General features: G+C 37.5%; 1 protein-coding gene across 4 annotated transcripts; it reads left to right on the top strand.

Moving 5' to 3' along the window:
* Window positions 1-419: 419 nt before the first annotated feature.
* Window positions 420-12,687, top strand: LOC107760789 (N6-adenosine-methyltransferase non-catalytic subunit MTB). Of its 4 annotated transcripts, none has more exons than XM_075228065.1 (9): window positions 445-572; window positions 1,171-1,617; window positions 4,196-4,250; window positions 4,450-7,098; window positions 7,493-7,576; window positions 7,853-7,957; window positions 8,052-8,160; window positions 11,520-11,671; window positions 12,174-12,687. In XM_075228065.1, the coding sequence occupies exons 4-9, from the start codon at window positions 4,507-4,509 to the stop codon at window positions 12,612-12,614; spliced, it is 3,483 nt and encodes a 1,160-aa protein (XP_075084166.1). In that variant the 5' UTR covers window positions 445-572; window positions 1,171-1,617; window positions 4,196-4,250; window positions 4,450-4,506; the 3' UTR covers window positions 12,615-12,687. The 4 variants fall into 4 exon arrangements, with proteins under 4 accessions (XP_075084163.1, XP_075084164.1, XP_075084166.1 ...); XM_075228064.1 differs by having other exon boundaries at window positions 4,358-7,098; XM_075228062.1 differs by lacking the exon at window positions 1,171-1,617 and having other exon boundaries at window positions 420-572; window positions 4,358-7,098.
* Window positions 12,688-21,019: the final 8,332 nt, after the last annotated feature.

Here is a 21,019-nt window from a genome sequence, read left to right as displayed (position 1 = left end):
TAAGATTTTATATTATTATTTATTTATCAAGCTAACTAGCTAAAAGGGATCAATGGTCGTCATATTTAAGAACTTAACAACATAAGACAAAAGGTATTAAAAATAATATCATTATTATTTTTCTCTCTTTTTATAACTATTCTAATAAATGAGAGCTCCATATATTTACGTTATTTTTTATAAACTATTAACTCTAATATTAGAGTATTTTTTAAGATTTTATATTATTATTTATTTATCGAGCTAACTAGCTAAAAGGGATCAATGTTCATCATATTTAAGAACTTATACTTGTTATTTTATTTTATTCAATAACTCACATTATTTAATATTTTTTTGTAATCTTTTAAATTATATATTCATTGATATAGGGTACACGCGTAAAGCGCGTACCCTGAGACTAGTATAAAAAAATATGATAAGGAAAGATATTTGGACCCGATTGAGGGGAAGGAGTATGCCCGAATTCATAATTTGAAAAAATTGAGATTAGGGCAAATCGAATTCCGAAATTTGAGACTTTGCTCCTCTCAACTCCACTCTCTCCCATTCTCCGGCCTAATCTGAATCTTGTAAGTTCCTCTACTCTCTAACTCTTCCGTTCTCACCAGACATAAACCCTAATCACTTTTGTTCCCAATAATTTAATGGTAAAGTAGGAAGTTGTGAATTGGCATATGGAACTATGTATAGTTTTCATTATGACTTTTTGAATTCTTTTCGCTTCCCATGTTAGTTTATCTTCTGATAATTTTTGGAAGGAAAGATAATAAGGGCATGAAAGATAGAATTTTTGTTATTTAATGAACTATGATGCCCGTTTGATAGTCATTTTTTAGGTTTGGACTATAATAAACTGTGGAAAAAAAGAATTCAATTGAATTTTATTTTCAATTTATTTTTTGGCCTCAAAGTCAAGGATACTCTCATTGAACTAAAGAGAGTATGCTTTATGGACTTGGGTAATACGGATCAGTCACCTATTGGTTATGCGTGTGTTTGAATTTTTAGCTAGTATTTTGACGGATTTGCACGAAGTACCAGTACCTAGTAGTATCACACGGGTATGGGAAGGAAAATGAAGAGTTAATGTAATGTAACAAAGACTATAGAGTTGGATTTTTAAAATCTTCTTTTGCTCTTTCCCACCTAACTTTTTCTTTTATACAGGATGGAGTAAGGGCTCAATCATGCAGTCTATAATAATGGCTTTTAGATGAGTTGTTCTCTGTCAAATATTACTTTTGCACTCTTTTGATTCTATGCTACTATACTAGTGTTAGAACAAAGAATATAAAGGTGCTTATAAGCCAGTTTGACCAGCTTATAAGCTTAGCCAAACACCCTCGTAATCTTCTTGTGGGTCATAGACATCCTTTCTTAGGCCTATAGTCATAATTATTATGTGTGTGATGAGTACTAGGATTTTTCCTTAGCCGAGCCTCTAAAAATTAGGAGATATTATTGTTACTTTCTGGGGTTCTTGCTGAGGCTGGAGGACGGGATTGGTTTTGGATGGAACTTCTGATTCTGGTTTTAATTGCCAACTTTGACTGTATGATGACTCCATGATAAGAGTTCTTGGTAGCGGGTGGATTTACTATCTTCCCTAATCAGGTTGGATGGGCATCTTTTGATTGATTAAATTTGATATTTCAGTCTAGGAGGGATTCATCATGGATATAGTTATGCATAGTTGAGTTGTTGTATATTTGGAAATATCCCTTTCAAAAAGCAGTTGTATATTTGGAAATATCCCTTTCAAAAAGCAGTTGTATATTTGGAAATATCCCTTTAAAAATTAGTTGTATATTGTATGTGCGCCGGTGCGGTTATACCAGATTAGACAAAATTAGAAATGACCACTTAGAAGGTTCAAATAGTACACAACAACAAAAAACCCAGTGTGATCCCACAGGTGAAGCCTGGGGAGGATAGTGTGCACACAGACCTTACCCTTACCTTGGGAAGGTAGAGATGTTGTTTCCGATAGACCCTCGACTCAATAAAAGCAGTCACAACATTATTAAAAAGAAACATAGTAATAGATACAGTAATGAAAAAGAAGCAGTGACAAGGGGCATTAACAACAACAAGATAATAAGGTAATCGAAGCAAAAGAAAAAAACCGGTAGTACTAGAAATCTAAGTATAAGAAAGTAAGAGAATAATATTGATACTATAGGTATGAAAAAGAGATACGCTCGACTACCTACTAGCCTTCTACCCTAATTCTCGACTTCCATACCCTCCTATCAAGGGTCATGTCCTTGGTAAGCTGCAGGCATGCCATGTCCCGCCTTATCACTTCTCCCTAATACTTCTTTGGCCTACTTCTACCTCTCCTCAAACCAACCAGGGCTAACCTTTCACACCTTCTCACTAGGGCATCTGAGCATCTGCTGTTCACATGCTCTAACCATCTCAGCCTTGCTTTCCGCATCTTGTTCTTATCTCTTCTAGTATGCCCACACATCCATCTCATCATCCTTATTTCCGCTACTTTCAACTTCTGGACATGAGAGCTCTTGACTGGCCAACACTCTGCCCCATATAACATAGTCGGCCTAACAACCACTCTATAGAACTTACCTTTAAGTTTTGTTGGCACATTCTTATCACTCAAGACACCGGATGCAAGCCTCTATTTCATCCACCCCACTCCAATACGATGTGTGACATCATCGTCAATCTCTCCATTACCTTGGATTATAGACCCAAGATACTTGAAACTTTACCTCTTCGTGATGACTTGTGTATCAAGCCTCATTTCCACCGCCACTGCATGTGTAACGTCACTGCACTTGCACTCCAAGTACTCTCCCTTACTCTTGCTTAACCCGAAACCCTTAGACTCTTGGGTCTGTCTCTAAACCTCCAGCCTAGTGTTAACACCGTCTCGCGTCTCATCAATCAGTACTATGTCATCTGCAAATAACATGTACCATGGCACCTCCCTTGGATGTATCGCGTCAATTTATCCATCACCGGGGCAAATAAGAACGAGCTAAGGGCTGATCTGTGGTGTAAATTGTAACCCCATCACAATCGAGAAGTGATCCAAGTCTCTTCCGACTGTTCTTACCTGGGTCTTAGCTCCATCATACAAGTCCTTAATCACACTAGTGTACGCTGCAGGTACACCTCTAGCCTCCAACTAAGTTGCTCCGACGTGACAATTTAGGTGCCACACCCGTGTCGACATGACACTAGTATGGGTGTGGGTATGGGATCCGTACCGGATCTGGTCAAACAATTTTGGGTACTTTGACCACGACGGACGAAAAAATTTGAGACGATATACAATTTAATTCCCGAAATCAAAACCAAAACTAGGGTAAATTTCAAGAAAATAACATACCTTATCTAGGATATCAATCCTTTACCTATCTACAACTTGAGAATAAAAAAGAAATCCACGCTTTACAAGCTATACATAAGTATCCACAAAATTTCTCATAAATTAGAGATATTTTTTATATTTTTATTTTTTTGAATTATTTTTAGTCGGATCCCCGCACCCGTATCCTTACTAGGATCCGTATCCCCGGATCTTAGAATTTACATCTCAAAGGATCCGACCTCTAGATGCCCACCCGTGTCGGACACCTGCACCCGTGTCCGACAACTTAGGCCTCCAAACATCTCCGTAGAACCTCTCTTAAGAGGTTCAAATAGCACACATCAGAGGTTAAAATGAGAGAAGGCTGCTTGAGATGTTTGGTCATGTTCTGTGTCGACCTCCATATGCACCGGTTTGTAGATGTAAACTATGGTGAGTGAAGGTATTAAAAGGAGACGAGGTAGGCCTAAAATCACTTGGAAAAAAGTTGTCCGAAGGACCTTCAATCTCTTAGGATCCATGCAAACTTAGAGAAAGGTAGGGCACAATGGAAGGAAAAGATCTATATAGGCAATACCTCATGTTAGCACTTTTACTCTATGTCCTATGCTTTTTAGGAGTTGTTTAGCCTTTTAGAGCTTTATACCTCAGTAGAATATATATTAAGAATTTCTGGTACTTCTTATTTTTTTCTTCTTTTTGTAAGTATTTCTATTTTTATTTGTATAGTATTGGCATGAGATGAGTAACATGGTCATTAAAGATTCATATAGTCGACCCCAACTTGTTTGAGATTGAGTTGTAGTAGTAGTAGTTGTATCCTTTTAAGAAATGGAATTTTTTTCTTGGCAGGATATGTACAAACAAAGAAGAAAAGCGGACACTTGGTTATGAGGGAAAGACCAAGGTGATGTATCATTTCTAGTTCGATTGTCAATCTGCCCACAATTTGTCCAATTAATGGGGTTTTGTTATTATAAAACTTATGATTTTGGGATTCCTCTTATGTCATAGGTTCTTCTGCAAGCTTACTGTATGTAGGTGAAATTAATGAAAGGAGGCTCTTATTTCTCTTTTTTTTTTCAATTGCTCTTTACTTCTGCAAGATGCATGCCATTTATTGATTGAACTGCTGAGAAGAAACTTTTGAGGGTTCCATTTTAATGGCTTCCCCTGAACGAGCAAGGAGTTATGTGAAACAGAATACACAAGATGACACAGAGTTAACAGGTGATAAGTTCAGAGATAATGATGATGACTGGGAAGGGGAGGATAAGAGAAAATACAGGTCAAGCAAGTCAAGAAGGTCTGACAACGGTAAAGATGCTGAAGGTTTAGATAGTGGAAGGAGGAGAAGTACTGCGGAGAGAACTGAGAGTCGTAAGAGGTCAGGTGGATCAAGCAGAGCTGATGGTGACAAGGATGACTATGAAACCAAAAAGGAATCTCGATCTAAGTTGATGAAGAAGAAACTGGAGGAGAATACATTGGAGAAATTGAGCAATTGGTATCAAGATGGAGAACTCGAGAGCAAGTATGATAATGGAGAAAAAAATGGGGGTAGAGGATTTACTCGAGCTGATGAAAGTGATAAATGGAAATCAACTGCAAAGTTTTCTGATGGTGATGGTTCAGAGAAAAGAAATAAAGGCAAAGGTGAAAAGTTAACCGGTGGAGACTTTGAAAATGTGGTGGAAAAAGATTGTAGATATGTGGAAAGAAAGGAGAGTAGCAGAGAAAAGGCTCATGGATCTGAGCAGGCCAGAATCTCAAGGAGAAGGTGGGATGAATCAGATTCTTCCAGGAAAGTTGAAGAAAGTGAATATGCGGAAAAGCTTGATGTAAGGAGTGGAAAACCAGGTGATATAAAGTTGGAGAGCCTCAAAGATCCAGATGGAGATAAAGCTGATAAATATCAGGACAGGGATGAAAGAAGAGCTGATTCTGATAGGAGTAGCAGAGTCCGATCAGAAGCTATAGATGAAGACAGTAAAGGAGCTTTTCCGATACGGGAAGATAGATTGGGTAAGGATAGATTTGAGGAGCATAGGCAGGCACGAGATCCCATGAGTCGTGACATAGTTGCCAGCCGTGAAAGAGTTGTAGATGATGATAGTTCATGGGTAAGAGAAAGGAGCCGGAGAGAAACTGACTCCTCCAACAGGTCCAGGACACCTGAGAGGAGTGGGCGCCGTCATTACGATTCAGAATGCCTTGAGATGGAATATGAAAAAAGAGATACTTTCAGGAGGAAAGAACAAGAAAAAGATGGCTACAGAGATGATAAATCAAAAGGAAGGGATGATGGCTGGAGTGAGAGAAATAGGGATCGCGATGATTCCAGAGATGGGTGGAAAAGAAGGCAAGGGAATTTTGCTGACAAGGAAATGAAAGAAGGTGATACACCTTATGAACATGGCAGAGAGTGGGAATTACCCAGATGTGGTTGGATTGACAATGAAAGGCCTCGTTCTGGTGGTAGAAAAGATGGAAACAGGACAGAAGCTGTAAAAACTTCATCAAAATATGGAATTTCAAATGAGAATTATGATGTCATAGAGATCCAGACCAGGCCATTTGACTACGGTAGAGATGAGGTCAGACCTGTCTTAGCAAGAACAAATGAATTTAATCAGAATACTGATGCAAGATTGGCTCCAGCTGATGAGAGGAATGCATTTTCAAGGAATGATAGAGCAAGAATTATGTCCAGTTCAGGCCAATCTGGTCACGATTTGAAGGATACAACAGTTGATGGATCATACAGGGATGATGTTGAATCTCTGGCAGATAAAACAAGAGGCCAGAAAGAAGATGCATCCGGTCGTGCTGCTGGTGGCCAAACTTCAAGTAATGGTTCACAACCTCCACATGGAAACCAGGAGCAGTCTTCCTTTAGTAGGGTTGTTCCACCTGGCGCTAAAGGAAGTAGAATTGGGAGAGGAGGAAGAGGGAGGCCTACAGGGAGGGACAGCCACCAATTGGGACTTCCAATGCCAATAATGGGATCAGCCTTTGGACCCTTGGGTATGCCACCACCTGGGACAATGCAATCTTTGGCTCCTAACATGTCACCTGCTCCTTGTCCTCCCATCTCCCCTGGCGTTTTCATTCCACCATTTTCACCTCCTGTGGTTTGGCCAGGAGCTCGAGGGGTCGATATGAATATGCTTGGTGCACCTGGACTTCCTGTTCCGCCTGGGCCTTCTGGACCCAGATTTCCCCCTAATATGGGGAACCTACCAAATCCTGCGTTGTATTTTAATCAACCAGGCCCCGGAAGAGGAGTACCGCCTAATTTTTCTGGTCCTAATTTTAATACCTTAATGCCGGCAGGTCGGGGACAGGTTCAAGATAAGGGTCCTGCAGGTTGGGTGCCTCCTAGAACTAATGCACCACCCGGCAAAGCTCCTTCGAGAGGCGAGCAGAATGATTACTCCCAAAATTTTGTAGACACTGGCATGAGGCCTCAAAATTTCATCAGGGAACTTGAGCTTACCAGTGTCGTCGAGGACTATCCCAAGCTTCGGGAACTTATACAAAAGAAGGATGAGATTGTTGCCAAAGCTGCTTCACCACCAATGTATTATAAATGTGACCTGCGTGAGCAGGAGCTGTCCCCAGAATTTTTTGGAACCAAATTTGATGTCATTCTTATAGACCCCCCATGGGAGGAATATGTTCATCGAGCTCCTGGTATCACAGACCATATGGAATACTGGATGTTTGAGGAAATAATGAATTTGAAGATCGAGGTATGGCTTTTTGCATATTGATCCCAGTTCTTTAATATAATACATATCTGCTGCTTTATGATGCAGAGCACAAAGTAGACAACCTTAGCTGTGAAAATATTCCCCTCATCTCCTGTTTATTTCACTATTATACTCTTCCAAGTCTTCCCGGCATCGTGTTGAAATTACATTCAGTGACAACCACAGCATGCATTTTTAGCGCGCGCACACACACACACACACATACATACATACATACGTACGTACACAAACACATACACGCACACAAAAACACTTTAGCTTTTTTAACATTTGGAAATGACTTGGTAATCTTTGGCTTTTCACTTTCCTGTTAGCTTCATCCTTTCTGGTTCTGAATATGTTATGATCATTGAGCTGTCTTTGTGTCACACAGGCAATTGCTGACACTCCATCGTTCATTTTCCTTTGGGTTGGTGATGGCGTAGGGCTTGAGCAAGGGCGTCAATGTCTGAAGAAGGTACATAATTGAAGCAATGAGAAAGCTTAATATGGTCACATATTTGCTTGTTTCCTTGCTATCTCTAATTCTAATCCCCCCACCCACCCACCCCAACACCCCCCCCCCCCACCGACATAAAATAACTCTCTCTCTCTCTCTCTCTCTCTCTCTCTCTCTCTCTCTCTCTACACACACACACACACACACACAGACGGACACAAAAAGAAAACACTATGGTCAAAGACCAGTAACATGTTCGATTCATGGTGCATAAATGCTGTTTGTTATATGCAGTGGGGATTTCGCAGGTGCGAAGACATATGTTGGGTGAAGACAAACAAATCCAACGCCACTCCTGGATTACGACATGATTCACATACTTTGTTTCAGCGTTCAAAGGTTCATAAATTATGTCAGCTCTTTCTTTCCCAAGGTGTAATTTGTTCATTACAACCATTAATTGACTTTTCTGCCGCTACTCATCGTGATATAGGAGCACTGCCTTATGGGCATAAAGGGAACTGTTCGTCGTAGTACTGATGGTCATATTATTCATGCAAACATCGACACTGATGTGATTATAGCTGAGGAACCTCCTTATGGTATTTGTCTATACCACTCTATATATGTAGCTTCTATTTCCTCTGCAAAACTAGATACTAGTCATGAAATATATAGTTGCAGAACTTACTGTATGCTTTTTTCTTATCAACCCTCCATTCATATGTTTGCCTTTTTGATGAAACTAAGCTGAGAGTACTAGCACTTAATGGGAGTTACAGCCTTTTCTTTTTGAGTAATTATATACTTTTACAAGCTGTGGACACTGGACACCAATACTTGACAGGGAAAATAATAAGAGTATTCTGTTTTTTCTCTTCTTCTCATCTTGCTAGCTCATAAGAAAAGGCTGTTCTTATTTGGGTGGGGCCTTCTCTCTAGCTTCATAACTCTATGGTGCTCTCTTCTATTTTCCCTTTTAGGATTTTATTGTCATTTGGTTTACTCAGAAAAATGTTCACCTTTGCCTGTGGTTTGGTGAAGGCTGAGGGATGGGGGGGAGTAGACAATGCTGCTCTCTTCTCAATACTCTTCACTGTAATTTTCTTTTTGGCTTTAAGGTGTACCTCCAGGCTTGCCTGTGGCTAAAGCTGAATAAGAGACCCGGCTTTTTACCAGTATTCTTATTAACAAGTTTTGAACAAAACCTTATTTATTTCCTGTGGTTCAAGTTAGTTGGTTGTTGATGGCTCTGTCACGTCAGTACTCAACAATATTTGCTTGTACTATAAAGTAAACTATTTCAGACACTACCCTATGTAAGCACGTAATTTTTGACCCGTCACGTTTTTGAGCTATTTTTAATGTTTAAAATATTTATTTAACTTAACTTTAATTTTTATGGAGTTTTAGCCAATTCTTACTTCAAATTACAATTTAAAAACACAAAAATATTTTCATCTTTAGTTTAAGGTCAATTAGTATATTTATGTTTATAGTATTTTAATTTTTATCATGACTTTGCCTATTTTCTCTATTTTTTTACTTTATTATAACACTTGAAAATACAAAAAAATATATAGAGTTTCATTTTTAATTTTTAGTTTTATTTTAACCAATTAGGGGTGATTTTAGGTTTTACAAGCATTTTATATTAATTTGGAACAAAGTTGGCTTTGTTAATGAATTTTAAGTTTTTCTTGTCCATAATTGAGCCCAAATTCGAATCTTCCACCTGAGCCCAATCCCTTGACTCAACAGCCCTTTTGGAGGAATTAATCCAAGCCATGCACTCCATCTCCATCTAATGGCCAAGGTCATTTTTCACAGCCATATAAAAACATCATCTTCCTAATTTCAAGAACCCTAGATGAGCCGAAACCCCCTCATTCTTACTATTCTAGAGCCGCACCCCCAGCTCTTTTCTCCACCATTAACTCGCCGTAAACACATACAAAAATCTGATTGTTCGGGCTACTTAGTTTGAGAAAGAAGAAAAAAAAAACCTCCTCTGCTTCTTGCTTCTGATTTCGGATATGGTTCCAAAAACATGAAGTTCGACTGAATTCGAGGTGTCGTTCGTGGTTCGGTTCGCGTTTCTGTTCGAAGTTTGATTGTCGTGTCGAGTTCCGTTCGCAACCGCCCCTTTGTATCTGTCCGTGTAACTGCTGGAATTTTTATTAATTGAAAGCAACTTCAGGTTCAATTCTTTCCTCTCTCATTCTATTCTAATGTCGATTTTAATATGGCTTGAGCCTAGACTATGGTTTTGCTAGATTTCTGATGGGAAATTGGTTTGAGTGAGTTCTCATTTCTCTGTTGATTGTCAGTAGATCTTAGAATGTGTTGCAATTTCCTTTAGACCTAATGTGCTTGATTTTGTGCTATTGACTGAAGTTTGGATTATTAGTTAAACTTTGCGATAAGATTCAAAATCTGGCATCCTACATTCTAAGTGAATAACTTCTCTTTTGTTTCATAAATATAAGAAATAGTCTTTAAGTTAACAAGTCTGGAGACGTAGAATCAATTATGTTGAACTTGGAATTTTTATTTTTAGTTAATATTTTAATGTTAATTGGTGTTAAGGTATAAAATTAGTTTAGTCATATATGTAATAGACGCAATTGAATAGAATTAATAACAGATCCGGTTTCATAAGATTAATTACCTTTTAGAATATGCAGTTAGTTTTAGATTTAGTGGGCTAACATCATGTTTATCCCACTTCTCTTTAATCATCGTTATTCGGGCTTGACATTATTTTGAGTCACTTGATTGGAATTGTAGTGCCAGTTGTCTGTAAGTTTTTGTGTGGAATATATTTGTGAGCAGACATTGGACATGAGATTATAGTTTATGGAATTTGTTTTGAAAAGGGTTGTGGGGATTGAGCTTGAATTGCTTTAAATATTTAGTGAACCGTAGGATTAGATTGAAGGATTCAGGCTTAAACGTAAATGACAATTTGGATTTGAAATGTTTTTATTACTTTTATTTGTTGCTTATCGCATGCTTAGGCCGACCACGCATGGGTAGGCAAACCTTAGGTCTTTTATTTCATTTTTATTTGAGGTGAGAGGTCGTTCCCTTTAGTTTATACTTGGTGAAATGCCCCGTGGATTTTGTATATATTTTTATCCGGGGTATGCCCCGTAGTGAATGTAATTGGAGGCTGTGACGGACATCGTGGAGTGGGCATAGTATAGACTTTTAGTATTTTTCTCTTATTTTATTTTCTTTTATTTAGGTGAGGACTACCTCGAGCCTCTTGTGTGTTTATTTTCTTTCGTGTGTTTTTGCCTCAGTTTAAGTATCCTTTAAAGCCAATTAGATCAAGTACGCAACCGTGACCTTCACGGGACTTGGGGAATGCCTAACACCTTCTCCCCGAGTCAAATGAACCCCTTACTCGGAATTTCTGGTGCAGTCAGTTTTAGAGTCAAATGTGTTTTGAAGGAAAAATATTATTTTTTTAAAAAAAGGGTGACCTGGCACACCGAAACGAAATGGCAGGTGGCAACTCTGAAAATCCTTTTGAACACAATTCTTTGTCACTTTTCAAAATTGAAAACCCTTTTTCATCTTTACAAAATCTTTTTATTTATTTTAAGAGGGTTTAGTGAGGTGAAAAATGGGGTGTGACACCCTGCAATACATAAAATTCATGCGATGTTGTATCGTGTGGCCTATGTTGCTCGGACTCTTCAAAAATGTTGTTGGGTGTGTGTCGGATCCTCCAAATTTAGTGCATTTTTGAAGGATCCGACACGGGTGCGGCAACACTTTTGGAGAGTCCGAGCAACATAGGTTGTGGCATCCTATCAGCATTTGTTGAGAAAAATTCTACAACTATTCGATTATGTGAATCATGAGACTTGTTTAGCTGCATTGTCTCTCTGTATTGGTTATGCCCAGTAACTGAGCTCATCTGAAATCACTGTTGGCCACCTCAATGCAGGATCAACTGCAAAACCTGAAGATATGTACCGTATTGTTGAGCATTTTGCACTTGGCCGTAGAAGGCTTGAGCTCTTTGGTGAAGACCATAATATTCGATCTGGCTGGTTGACTCTTGGGAAAGGATTATCTTCATCGAACTTTAATGCTGAGGTAAAAATGTCAGCTGGCCTGCTAATTTTATTTTGAGCTGATACTCGTCAATATCTATATTGGAGGATTTATTGCTCCTGGAATATCTCAAATTTGGAAAAAACAAAAAGCGAGAGAAAGGAAATATTATATTTGTTGGGTTGCATTTTCCCATTAAATTTACTTTCCGCTGTCTAAAAGGTAGCAAAACCTTGAACCCCTATCATTCATCAGATGCCCTTTTTCTTTTCTAATTTCCACTTACTGAGTTACTGTTACCTTCTGTCTATCATATGCTTCAAACCTTTGCTCTCTCCATCAGGAAGAGATTTTGGTCATCTTTTGGCTAATCACTTATGGTGACAATCATATATTTTAGCTCTGACTTGCTTCCTTCAGATTGTTCAGTCAACTTAAGTTGCAGGCATTTGGATATTTTAGAGGGGGTTATGCTTTGTACCGAGTCGCTGCTACATTATCTGTTTCTTATTTATGCTCACTGTACAATTTGGAAATATTTCAGGCCTACGTAAGGAATTTTGCCGATAAGGATGGGAAAGTTTGGCAGGGTGGGGGAGGAAGAAATCCACCTCCAGAAGCACCACATCTTGTTGTTACAACTCCTGATATAGAGGTGCTTCGGCCCAAATCACCAATGAAGAATCAGCAGCAAATGCAGCAACAATCAGCGTCGATATCTCTGACTGCCAACTCCTCCAACAAGAGGGCAGTTGGGAACTCACCCCATGGCCATAACGCACAAAACATGAACCAAGAAGCCTCTAGCTCGAATCCGGGCCCTTGGGCTTCTCCAATGGATAGTTTTAAAGGGAGAGAGAGTGGCACACACATGATTCCAGATGATAGGGTTTTTGATATGTTTGGATACAACAATGCGGCCTTTGGACAGCCTAATGCCGAATACTTGGATTATGAATCTCACAGAGGAATGAATATTTTGTAGCGAGGAAACCATGTAATTGTATTATTATTTTTATATGATTACAATATAAATGGCATGAAGATGCCTTCATTTCTTCTCTTTAGCCAAATACATTGATCACAGAAACATGAAGAACAGGAGATCATTCACCGACGGTACATGAAGTCTTTAAGGGGTACTCGGGTAGCTAATCTTTCAAAATTTGGACGTGAAGAGTCGGCGGTTAGGGATGGCAAATGTGGCGGTGCGGGTGCGGGGCGGTACGGTTTAAGGCTATGCGGGGTGGTGCGGGTTTAAGACTTTGCGATGCAGGGTGGGTGCGGGGCGGTTTTAAGCCATTTTCTAAAAAATTGATGTTGCGGGTCTATGCGGGGTTAGACAAGTTTTTTTATATTCTTTTTTTAAAGTCATATCAATCGTTAATTATCTTTGGTATCTTTGTTATCTATCCCATGTCATTTTAAACTTCTTCATATTTATTGTCAAACAATACATTAACACCAATTAAAGAACTGATTGACGAAAACATTGAACAAGTTCTTCGATACATATTAAAGATCAGTTCTCAATTTAATTTATTTGAATCATTTAGCAGATATATCACATATATGCATCAATATCTTTATTTTAGCACCATATTTAGTAGACAACTTAATAAGAAATCCGGGTTTGATTTTCTTCTTTTCTTAGCAATTTTTGTGTACCTAGTTATGGCTGTCGATTTTTTCGTGTAAATTTCACTTTTTTAGTAATTATCTTGAATAGCATAAAGAAAAAATATAAGCTAATCCAAATAGAAGAAATGAATCTATCAAAGAATGACCCACCCAATAAATGGAACGACCATTCAATAGAAATAAAAAATAAAATCAAATAAATATCTATCTGCATCAGAAACTCGTACACAGAAAACAGATGAATTGAACTTCAAACAAATAATTTTATAAATTTCACAATTAAGTATCATATATTTAAAAGAAAACAATAAAAAAATAGTTACATGGTGCGGGGCGGTGCGGGGCGGTGCAGGTTGAAAATAGTAAATTATGCTATATGAGGCGGGGCGGGTTGAAGTCTTCGCGGATTTGCCCCGCAACCGCACCACACCACACTGTTTGCCATCCCTATCGGTGATCATGTGATGCTTCAAGTTCTAGTGACATATAGATTAGAAATTATGTTATAATTGTCTCATCTTAGATCCAGATATTGATGCAGGTTTAACCAAAAAGAAGGAAAAAGGTAACATAAAAATTACGATAATGTTATGAATACACTAAGTTGTGGATATTTATTCACTATTCCTACGACTTTTTAAACAAGCTTGCAATCAAACATGTAGCTTGCAACTAACTCATGAAAGTAGCTTGCAAGTAGCTTATGCAGGTAGCTCATGCGAAGCCGTGCAACAGCTCTCTGAAGAGGCTTGCAATTAAGCAAGTAGCTCATGCAATCAGCTTAAAAGCTGCTCTGGAAAGCCTTGCAGTAACTTCCTGTAGAGCAACAACTTCTTGAAGAGGCTTGCAATGGAAAGCCTTGCAGCAACTTCCTGAAGAGCAGCAACTTCCTGAAGAGGCTTGCAATCAAGCAGTAGCTTATGCAGGCAACTTATAAGTTGTTCCTTGAAAAGCCTTGCATCAACTTCATTTCTTCTATAAATAGGGAGCTAAATTAATTTATTTTGTACATTCAAAAAAAATATCTCTCTCTCCAGATTCTTTGGTCGTATCCCTTTTCTTGTATTTTTATTACTTCATAATAAGTACTAAGAAATAATAGTAATAAGATAGTGAATTGGATGGTGGCAAACTTGACAACGAGAAATTAGTGAGACTAGAGTATGGTGAAGCATATCTTAGTAGCAATCATAGATGAGACTTAGACCCCCTAATGGAAAGTACTTTTAAATTTTTGTCAAAAGTAGATGGATAAATTTCAATTTTATTTAACGTGACTTGACATATGATATTCACAATTTCACCCGAAGTTTCATAAATGACAAGAACAAATATGAGACAATTTGCAGATGACAAGGTATGAGTGGACCCAAAATATAATGGAGGAGTAATATTGAGCAATTTCGGATAATATAGTTGACAACTCGAACCTTTTCCTTATATTTATTTGTAGCAAAATGGATGAAAACACTGATGAGAATGACCAAGCGTAAAAATTGCATGGGGTGCCCTATTTGGTCACTCCCTTTTAACTTATACCCGTTTTGTTTTTCTGTTTGTATCCGTACCCATTTTTTGTGTTGTTAAAAGCGTTTTAAACAGACGATTTTACCCTTCAGGACTATTGAAAAAACTGTAGACTGCATGACAACACTTCAGCATGTTTTGGCATGAAGTTTTAGCAAATGAACTAATTAACTTAAGCATGTTTAGTCTGAAGTTTTAGCAAATGAACTAAATAACTTAAGCATGATAAGTCTGAAGTTTTAGCAAATGAACTAAATAACTTAAACATGTTTAGTCTGAAGTTTTAGCAAATAAACTAAATAACTTCAGCATGCATTAGCAAAAACTCATTAGAAAATTACATATTGCAAGATAAAAACTTAAGCATGTTTAGTCTGAAGTTTTTACAAATGAACTAAATAACTTCAACATGTTTAGTCTGAAATTTTAGCAAATGAACTAAATAACTTAAGCATGTTTAGTCTGTATTGCAAGAAAAAAACTTAATCATGTTTAGTCTAAAGTTTTCGCAAATGAACTAAATAACTTCAGCATGTTTAGTCTGAAATTTTAGCAAATGAACTAAATAACTTAAGCATATTTAGTCTGAAGTTTTAGCAAATGAACTAAATAACTTAAGCATGTTTAGTCTGAAATTTTAGCAAATGAACTAAATAACTTCAGCATGCATTAGCAAAAATTCATTAGAAAATTACATATTGCAAGACAAAAACTTAAGCATGTTTAATCTGAAGTTTTCGCAAATGAACTAAATAACTTCAGCATGTTTAAACTGAAGTTATAGCAAATGAACTAAATAACTTCAGCATATTTAGTCTGAAGTTTTAGCAAATGAACTAAATAACTTCAGCATGTTTAGACTGAAGTTTTGGATAAAACTCATGACAAAACTGTTGACTGCAGGATAAATAACTTCAGCATGCATTCGCATGAAGTTTTAGCTTCAATGTAAAACAACTTCAGCTGCTACTGTAATTGGCTGAAGTTTTACACCATCTCACATGCTAATGAATAACCCATGGTACTATAAAACAACGTCATCTCCAAAGTCCAAATGTTAGCATGCTGCTACGTTTATCAGGGCTTGTTTTACAGTATGCTAATACGAATGAGGTCATCTCCAAAGTAGCATACTAATGCTAATACTATCAGGGGTGTAATTGTCATATTATTACGGATTTTTTATCAACTGGCTACCAAATCAATAATTTTTAAAAATAGGGTACATGTTAAAAGGTGGCACAAATATAGGGTACGAGTGCTAAGATAAGACGGAAACCTCATGACCAAACTAATACTAGATGAAAACATCAATGTACTATATCACAATTATATATATTCAAATGTATTTGTAAACAATAAATTTGCGTCAAGAAAATAATCGAGACCGAAAAATATTGCAACAATCGTAGTATTTGATTTTAAATAGTTTGAGTGTTACAATCTCTATGACTCTTCTTTCTAATAGTAAATAAATTAAGGGCCTTTGAGCTTGATCTTGAATCTATGTTTGTTGCCATGAACGATGATCTTGAATTCAACTAGTTCGAACTTTGATTTGAACTCGTACTCCTTGAACCTTGATTTGTTCTTCATTATTGATCGTGGACTTGATTTCTTGAACTTGAACTTGATTGCTTGAAGCTTGAAACTTGTAGAGAAATTTGCGGCATTTGATCCACGAGCTCTCTCTTGTTTCCTGTTATAACTTATGGTATTTTTTCTGATTTATGAAGACCCCTATTTATAGTTGTGGAAGAGAAGAGTTGTGATGAGAACAGACTCTTTCCGACCAATTAGATTGAAGCGCGACAAGGCCACATTTGGTTGGCCAAAATATATCACTTGCACATGTGACACAGTTTCATTGGCCTTTTAATTTGACTTGGCATGCCTTGTCATTTTGACACATGGCACGATCATATCGGCTCTTCCGCTTGACTTGACGCAATGTCATTTGACACGTGGCATCAAACTGGGCCTCTAGGAAGATGACATCTTGGGCTTAATGAAGTAAGCTCATCACTTGTAGCCCAATTAAGTAGGTTAGCCCTATGGATTCGGCCTTATTTATTTAATCCATATATATTGAACTTATATAATTAATTCAATTATATTAGCGCATAATATTTAATTTGACTAATATATTTTGAATTAATCTATAATCCAAATTATTTTATAAATTTACATTCAATAATTTTAATTACTTACAAATGTCCCCTACTTCAAGGCTAGTCTGAGTATAGAGGCAAGGCTTGAAGTACCATGAAGTCCATTTTCGTTTCTTCTTGACAAATTACTTCATTAATGAACTTATTCAGATGCATTCATGAGGGAGATTTTATTGTCCATCTCAATACATAATGACTCGATAAGGACGAAATCTCAAGCTCATCTGACATGATTTCATCCAACTAATTTATAATTTAAATTATCAAATGGGTAAAATAGCTTTCCATTATTTTAGCAACTATTACGTGGCTTTCATGAACTTGGAAAATCATTGAGTTATTGTCCATATTATTCCTCAATTTAATTTACCATAAAAAAGTAATACTTATCAAACTCCTATATGTTGGATAAAGTAACTATGAATTTGCACAATCTAAGAAGAGAAATTACCAATTAACAGTAATTTGCATGTGATTTGTAGAGAGAGAAAGTTAGAGAGAAGGGAGAAAAGAACTCGTGTTCATTTCATTATTTTCTGTTAAAACTGTTAAAGCACTAACAACCCTTTAACAACCTAACTTCCCTTCTTCTGCTATACTACAATTTTATCCTCTAAGTCTTACCAATTACACATAGGTCCCTATCTTCTTAGTAGAGTCTTTTATCACAAAACTCCCCCTCAAACTGGAGAGTGAAAAACATCTAACACTCCCAGCTTGGGCACAAGAATCTGGTGATGTGTAGTACCTAAGGCTTTGGTCATCATGTCTGCAACTTGTTCTTTTGTTGAGATGTGTTCTGGTGCAATCAGGCCACCTTTGATCCTTTCCCTCACAAAATGGCAATCTATTTCTATGTGTTTAGTTCTTTCATGTTAGATTGGATCAACAGCAATCTGCAAAGCTGCTTTACTATCACAAAACAACTTCACATGTGTTTGAACTTCAATCCCAAGATCTTTCATCAACCCTGTAAGCCAAACTATTTCAGATACCACAACTGCCATACTCATATACTCAACTTCTGTAGACTTCTGCTCACAGTCCACTATTTTTTAGCTTTCCATGAGATCAAGAAATCTCCCATCTTTACTATGTACCCTGTAACATATCTTCTTGTATTTAGGCATGCTGCTCAGTCTAAATCACAGAAGGCTGTGATTTGTTCCAAGGGTTCCCTTTTCAGCATTACTCCTCTTCTTCGACGCCCCTTTATGTATCTTACAACTCTCAATGCTGCCTCTAGGTGGGACTGTTTTGGATGCTGCATAAATTGACTTAGCATCTGAACAACAAAGCATATGTCTGGTCTAGTTATGGTCAGATATATTAGTTTTCCTATAAGCTATACTTGTCATAGTCTACTTTTGTCAGCTTTTGGTTTTGTTCAAGGGGAGAACCTGCAGGTTTTGCCCCACTCAATCCAACTTCAGAAATCAGACTGAGTGCATACTTCCTCTGATTGAGAAGAATTCCCTTTTGTGACCTCATGATCTCTATACCTAAGAAGTATTTTAACTCCCCTAGATCCTTAACTTTGAAGTTCAAATGCAAAATTCCTTGTGATCAGTAAGTCATGAACATACACCAATATAATCACCACATCTGCACCATTCTTCTTTGTGAAGAGTGAATGGTCATAGGCACTTTGCAAATATCCTGCTTTTGTGAAGGCATCAGTCAGCTTAATATTCCATTGCGCAGATGCTTGTTTAAGACCATAAAGTGATTTTGACAATTTACAAACTTTGGACTCCCCCTTCCTATGAAAACCTTGGGGCAGATGCATGTAAACTTCCTCATATAGGTCTCCCTACATAAAGGCATTATTGACATCCATTTGAAAGAGGTGCCAATTCTTTGAGGCTGCCAGACTAATTACAGTTCTAACTGTTACCATTTTTGCCACTGGTGAGAAGGTCTCATGGTAATCTAGACCTTCCTGTTGTGTATAGCCCTTAGCCATAAGTCTTGCTTTAAACCTTTCTATCTCTCCATTTGCCTTGTATTTGATTTTGTACATCCACTTAGAGCTAATAGCTTTCTTACCACAGGGTAAGTTTACTATTTCCCAAGTGTTGTTATCTTCTAGGGCCTTGATCTCGTTCTGCATAGCTTCAACCTACCTAGTATCTTATGAAGCTTCTAAAAAGGAAACTGGTTCTAATTCTGTTGAAAAGTCTGTTAAATAGGCTTGATAATGGGTTGGAAGATAATCGTATGACACATATTGGGAGATGGGATAGGAACTATGTCCTGATGGTTTCCTAGTAGTAACATAACCCTTTAGCCAGATAGCAGGTTTGACCCCTCTAGCTGATCTTCTAAGTCCAGTTGGTGGTGCAATTTGCATCACAGAAGGTTCTGCACCAGGTTCTGGTTGATGCATCTGATCATTGGTCTGAGTTACTGAAGGATCTACAACAGACTCTGGCAGTGCATGATGCATTTGATCATGTGTCTCATGTTCTGTCATCTCCCCTGATTCAAGAGCTGAATTTCCAATTTCTAGAATGACTTCATATTCCTGGGATGGTTCAGCTTGATCAGTATTGTGGTCACTAGCATAATCAGGTGACTCAGGTGGCATAACCATGTTATTTCCTTCTATCATTCCAGCTTTGTCTGTGGTATCACCATGCTGAATACTAGAATTGATAGTGTATGTGGTTTTAAGAAGAAACAGATCCTTCTGTTCCATATGATCAGTCTTGAAAGGAAATATGTTTTCTCTAAAGCTGACATATCTACTAACAAGGAAGGTGTTAGTATATAAATCAAAAAACTTGTAGCCTTTTTGAGTCTCTGAGTACCCTATGAAGACATTCCTTCTTGCTCTTGGGGCAAACTTGTCACCTCTAGGTAGTGTGCTTACATAGCACAAACAACTAAACACCCTTAAATGATCAATTTTTGGTAGCTTCTTATACATCATTTCAAAGGGGGATTTGCCTTCCAAAACCTCTGAAGGCAACTTATTGATCAAGTACACAACAGTCTTCACACAGTCTCCCCAGAACTTCACTGGCATACCACTTTGAAATCTTAAAGCCCTTGCCATCTCCAGAATGTATCTATGGTTCCTCTCCACAACACTATTTTGTTGTGGAGTATATGGACAACTGCTTTGGTGCACAATACCAAGTGATGCAAACAGATCATTGCACTGAGTATTGAAGAACTCTGTGTCATTATCTGATCTTATAGTTTTAATCATATTGTTAAACTGGTTCTTAACCAAGGTAAAGAAGTCTTTTAACACCACTATTACTTCACTCTTTGAATGCAACAAGCAAATCCAAGTATATTGACTAAAGTCATCAACTATTGTCACAAAATAACGCTTCATGTCATAAGTTGGAACCTTATATGGGCCCCACACACCAGCATGCACAAGTTGAAAGATACTACTAGACTTACTGCTACTATTTGGAAATTTAAGTCTATTTTTTTTAGCTAGTGGACAAACTTTACATGTTTTGTGCAAGCTTGCATCAATTTTATTCTTCAGCTCCTCCAGTTGTTGTAAAGTGCTTAGTGGTGCATGTCCTAATCTTTGATGCCACAATGTAGTATCTACTGTCTCCCCTTTAAAAGTTCCAGTTGCTACCACTCCTTCCCTTCTTATTATGTAGAATCCACTGTCTTTCTTACCAATCCCCAACACCTTGCCATTTTAGAGCCCCTGAAACACACAGAAATCAGGGTAGAAGGTAGCTAAGCAACACAATTATTTAGTTAGCTTGGATACTGAAAGCAGATTGAACTTAAAATCTGGCACATGTAACACATTTGTTATCTTTTGTTTTCCCAGAATGAATGCATCTCCTGAGTGTGTGATCTTTGACTTGTCTCTTGTAGGTATCTCTACTCCATAGTTGTTTTCTCCTTCAATTTCTTTAAGACTTTCTAACACTTCTTTGCAGAATGTTATGCGGTGTGTTGCACCTGTATTTATTATCCAATCATATACCCTACCATTGGACACATTAGATAGCAATGACACTATACCTGCCATGTTTGATGAACTTGTTGCAGCAACAGATCTTTC

The sequence above is a fragment of the Nicotiana tabacum genome, chromosome 13 (assembly GCF_000715075.1).
Source record: "Nicotiana tabacum cultivar K326 chromosome 13, ASM71507v2, whole genome shotgun sequence".
NCBI lineage: Eukaryota > Viridiplantae > Streptophyta > Magnoliopsida > Solanales > Solanaceae > Nicotiana > Nicotiana tabacum.
This window is presented reverse-complemented; position numbering and strand designations above follow the sequence as displayed.

Excerpts from the sequence above, each read along its gene's own strand:
- LOC107760789 (XM_075228062.1), top strand. The coding sequence starts at position 4,507 with ATGGCTTCCCCTGAACGAGCAAGGAGTTATGTGAAACAGAATACACAA. Across the intron at positions 7,099-7,492 it reads TAATGAATTTGAAGATCGAG|GCAATTGCTGACACTCCATC; the intron begins GTATGGCTTTTT and ends TGTGTCACACAG. Across the intron at positions 11,672-12,173 it reads CATCGAACTTTAATGCTGAG|GCCTACGTAAGGAATTTTGC; the intron begins GTAAAAATGTCA and ends GAAATATTTCAG.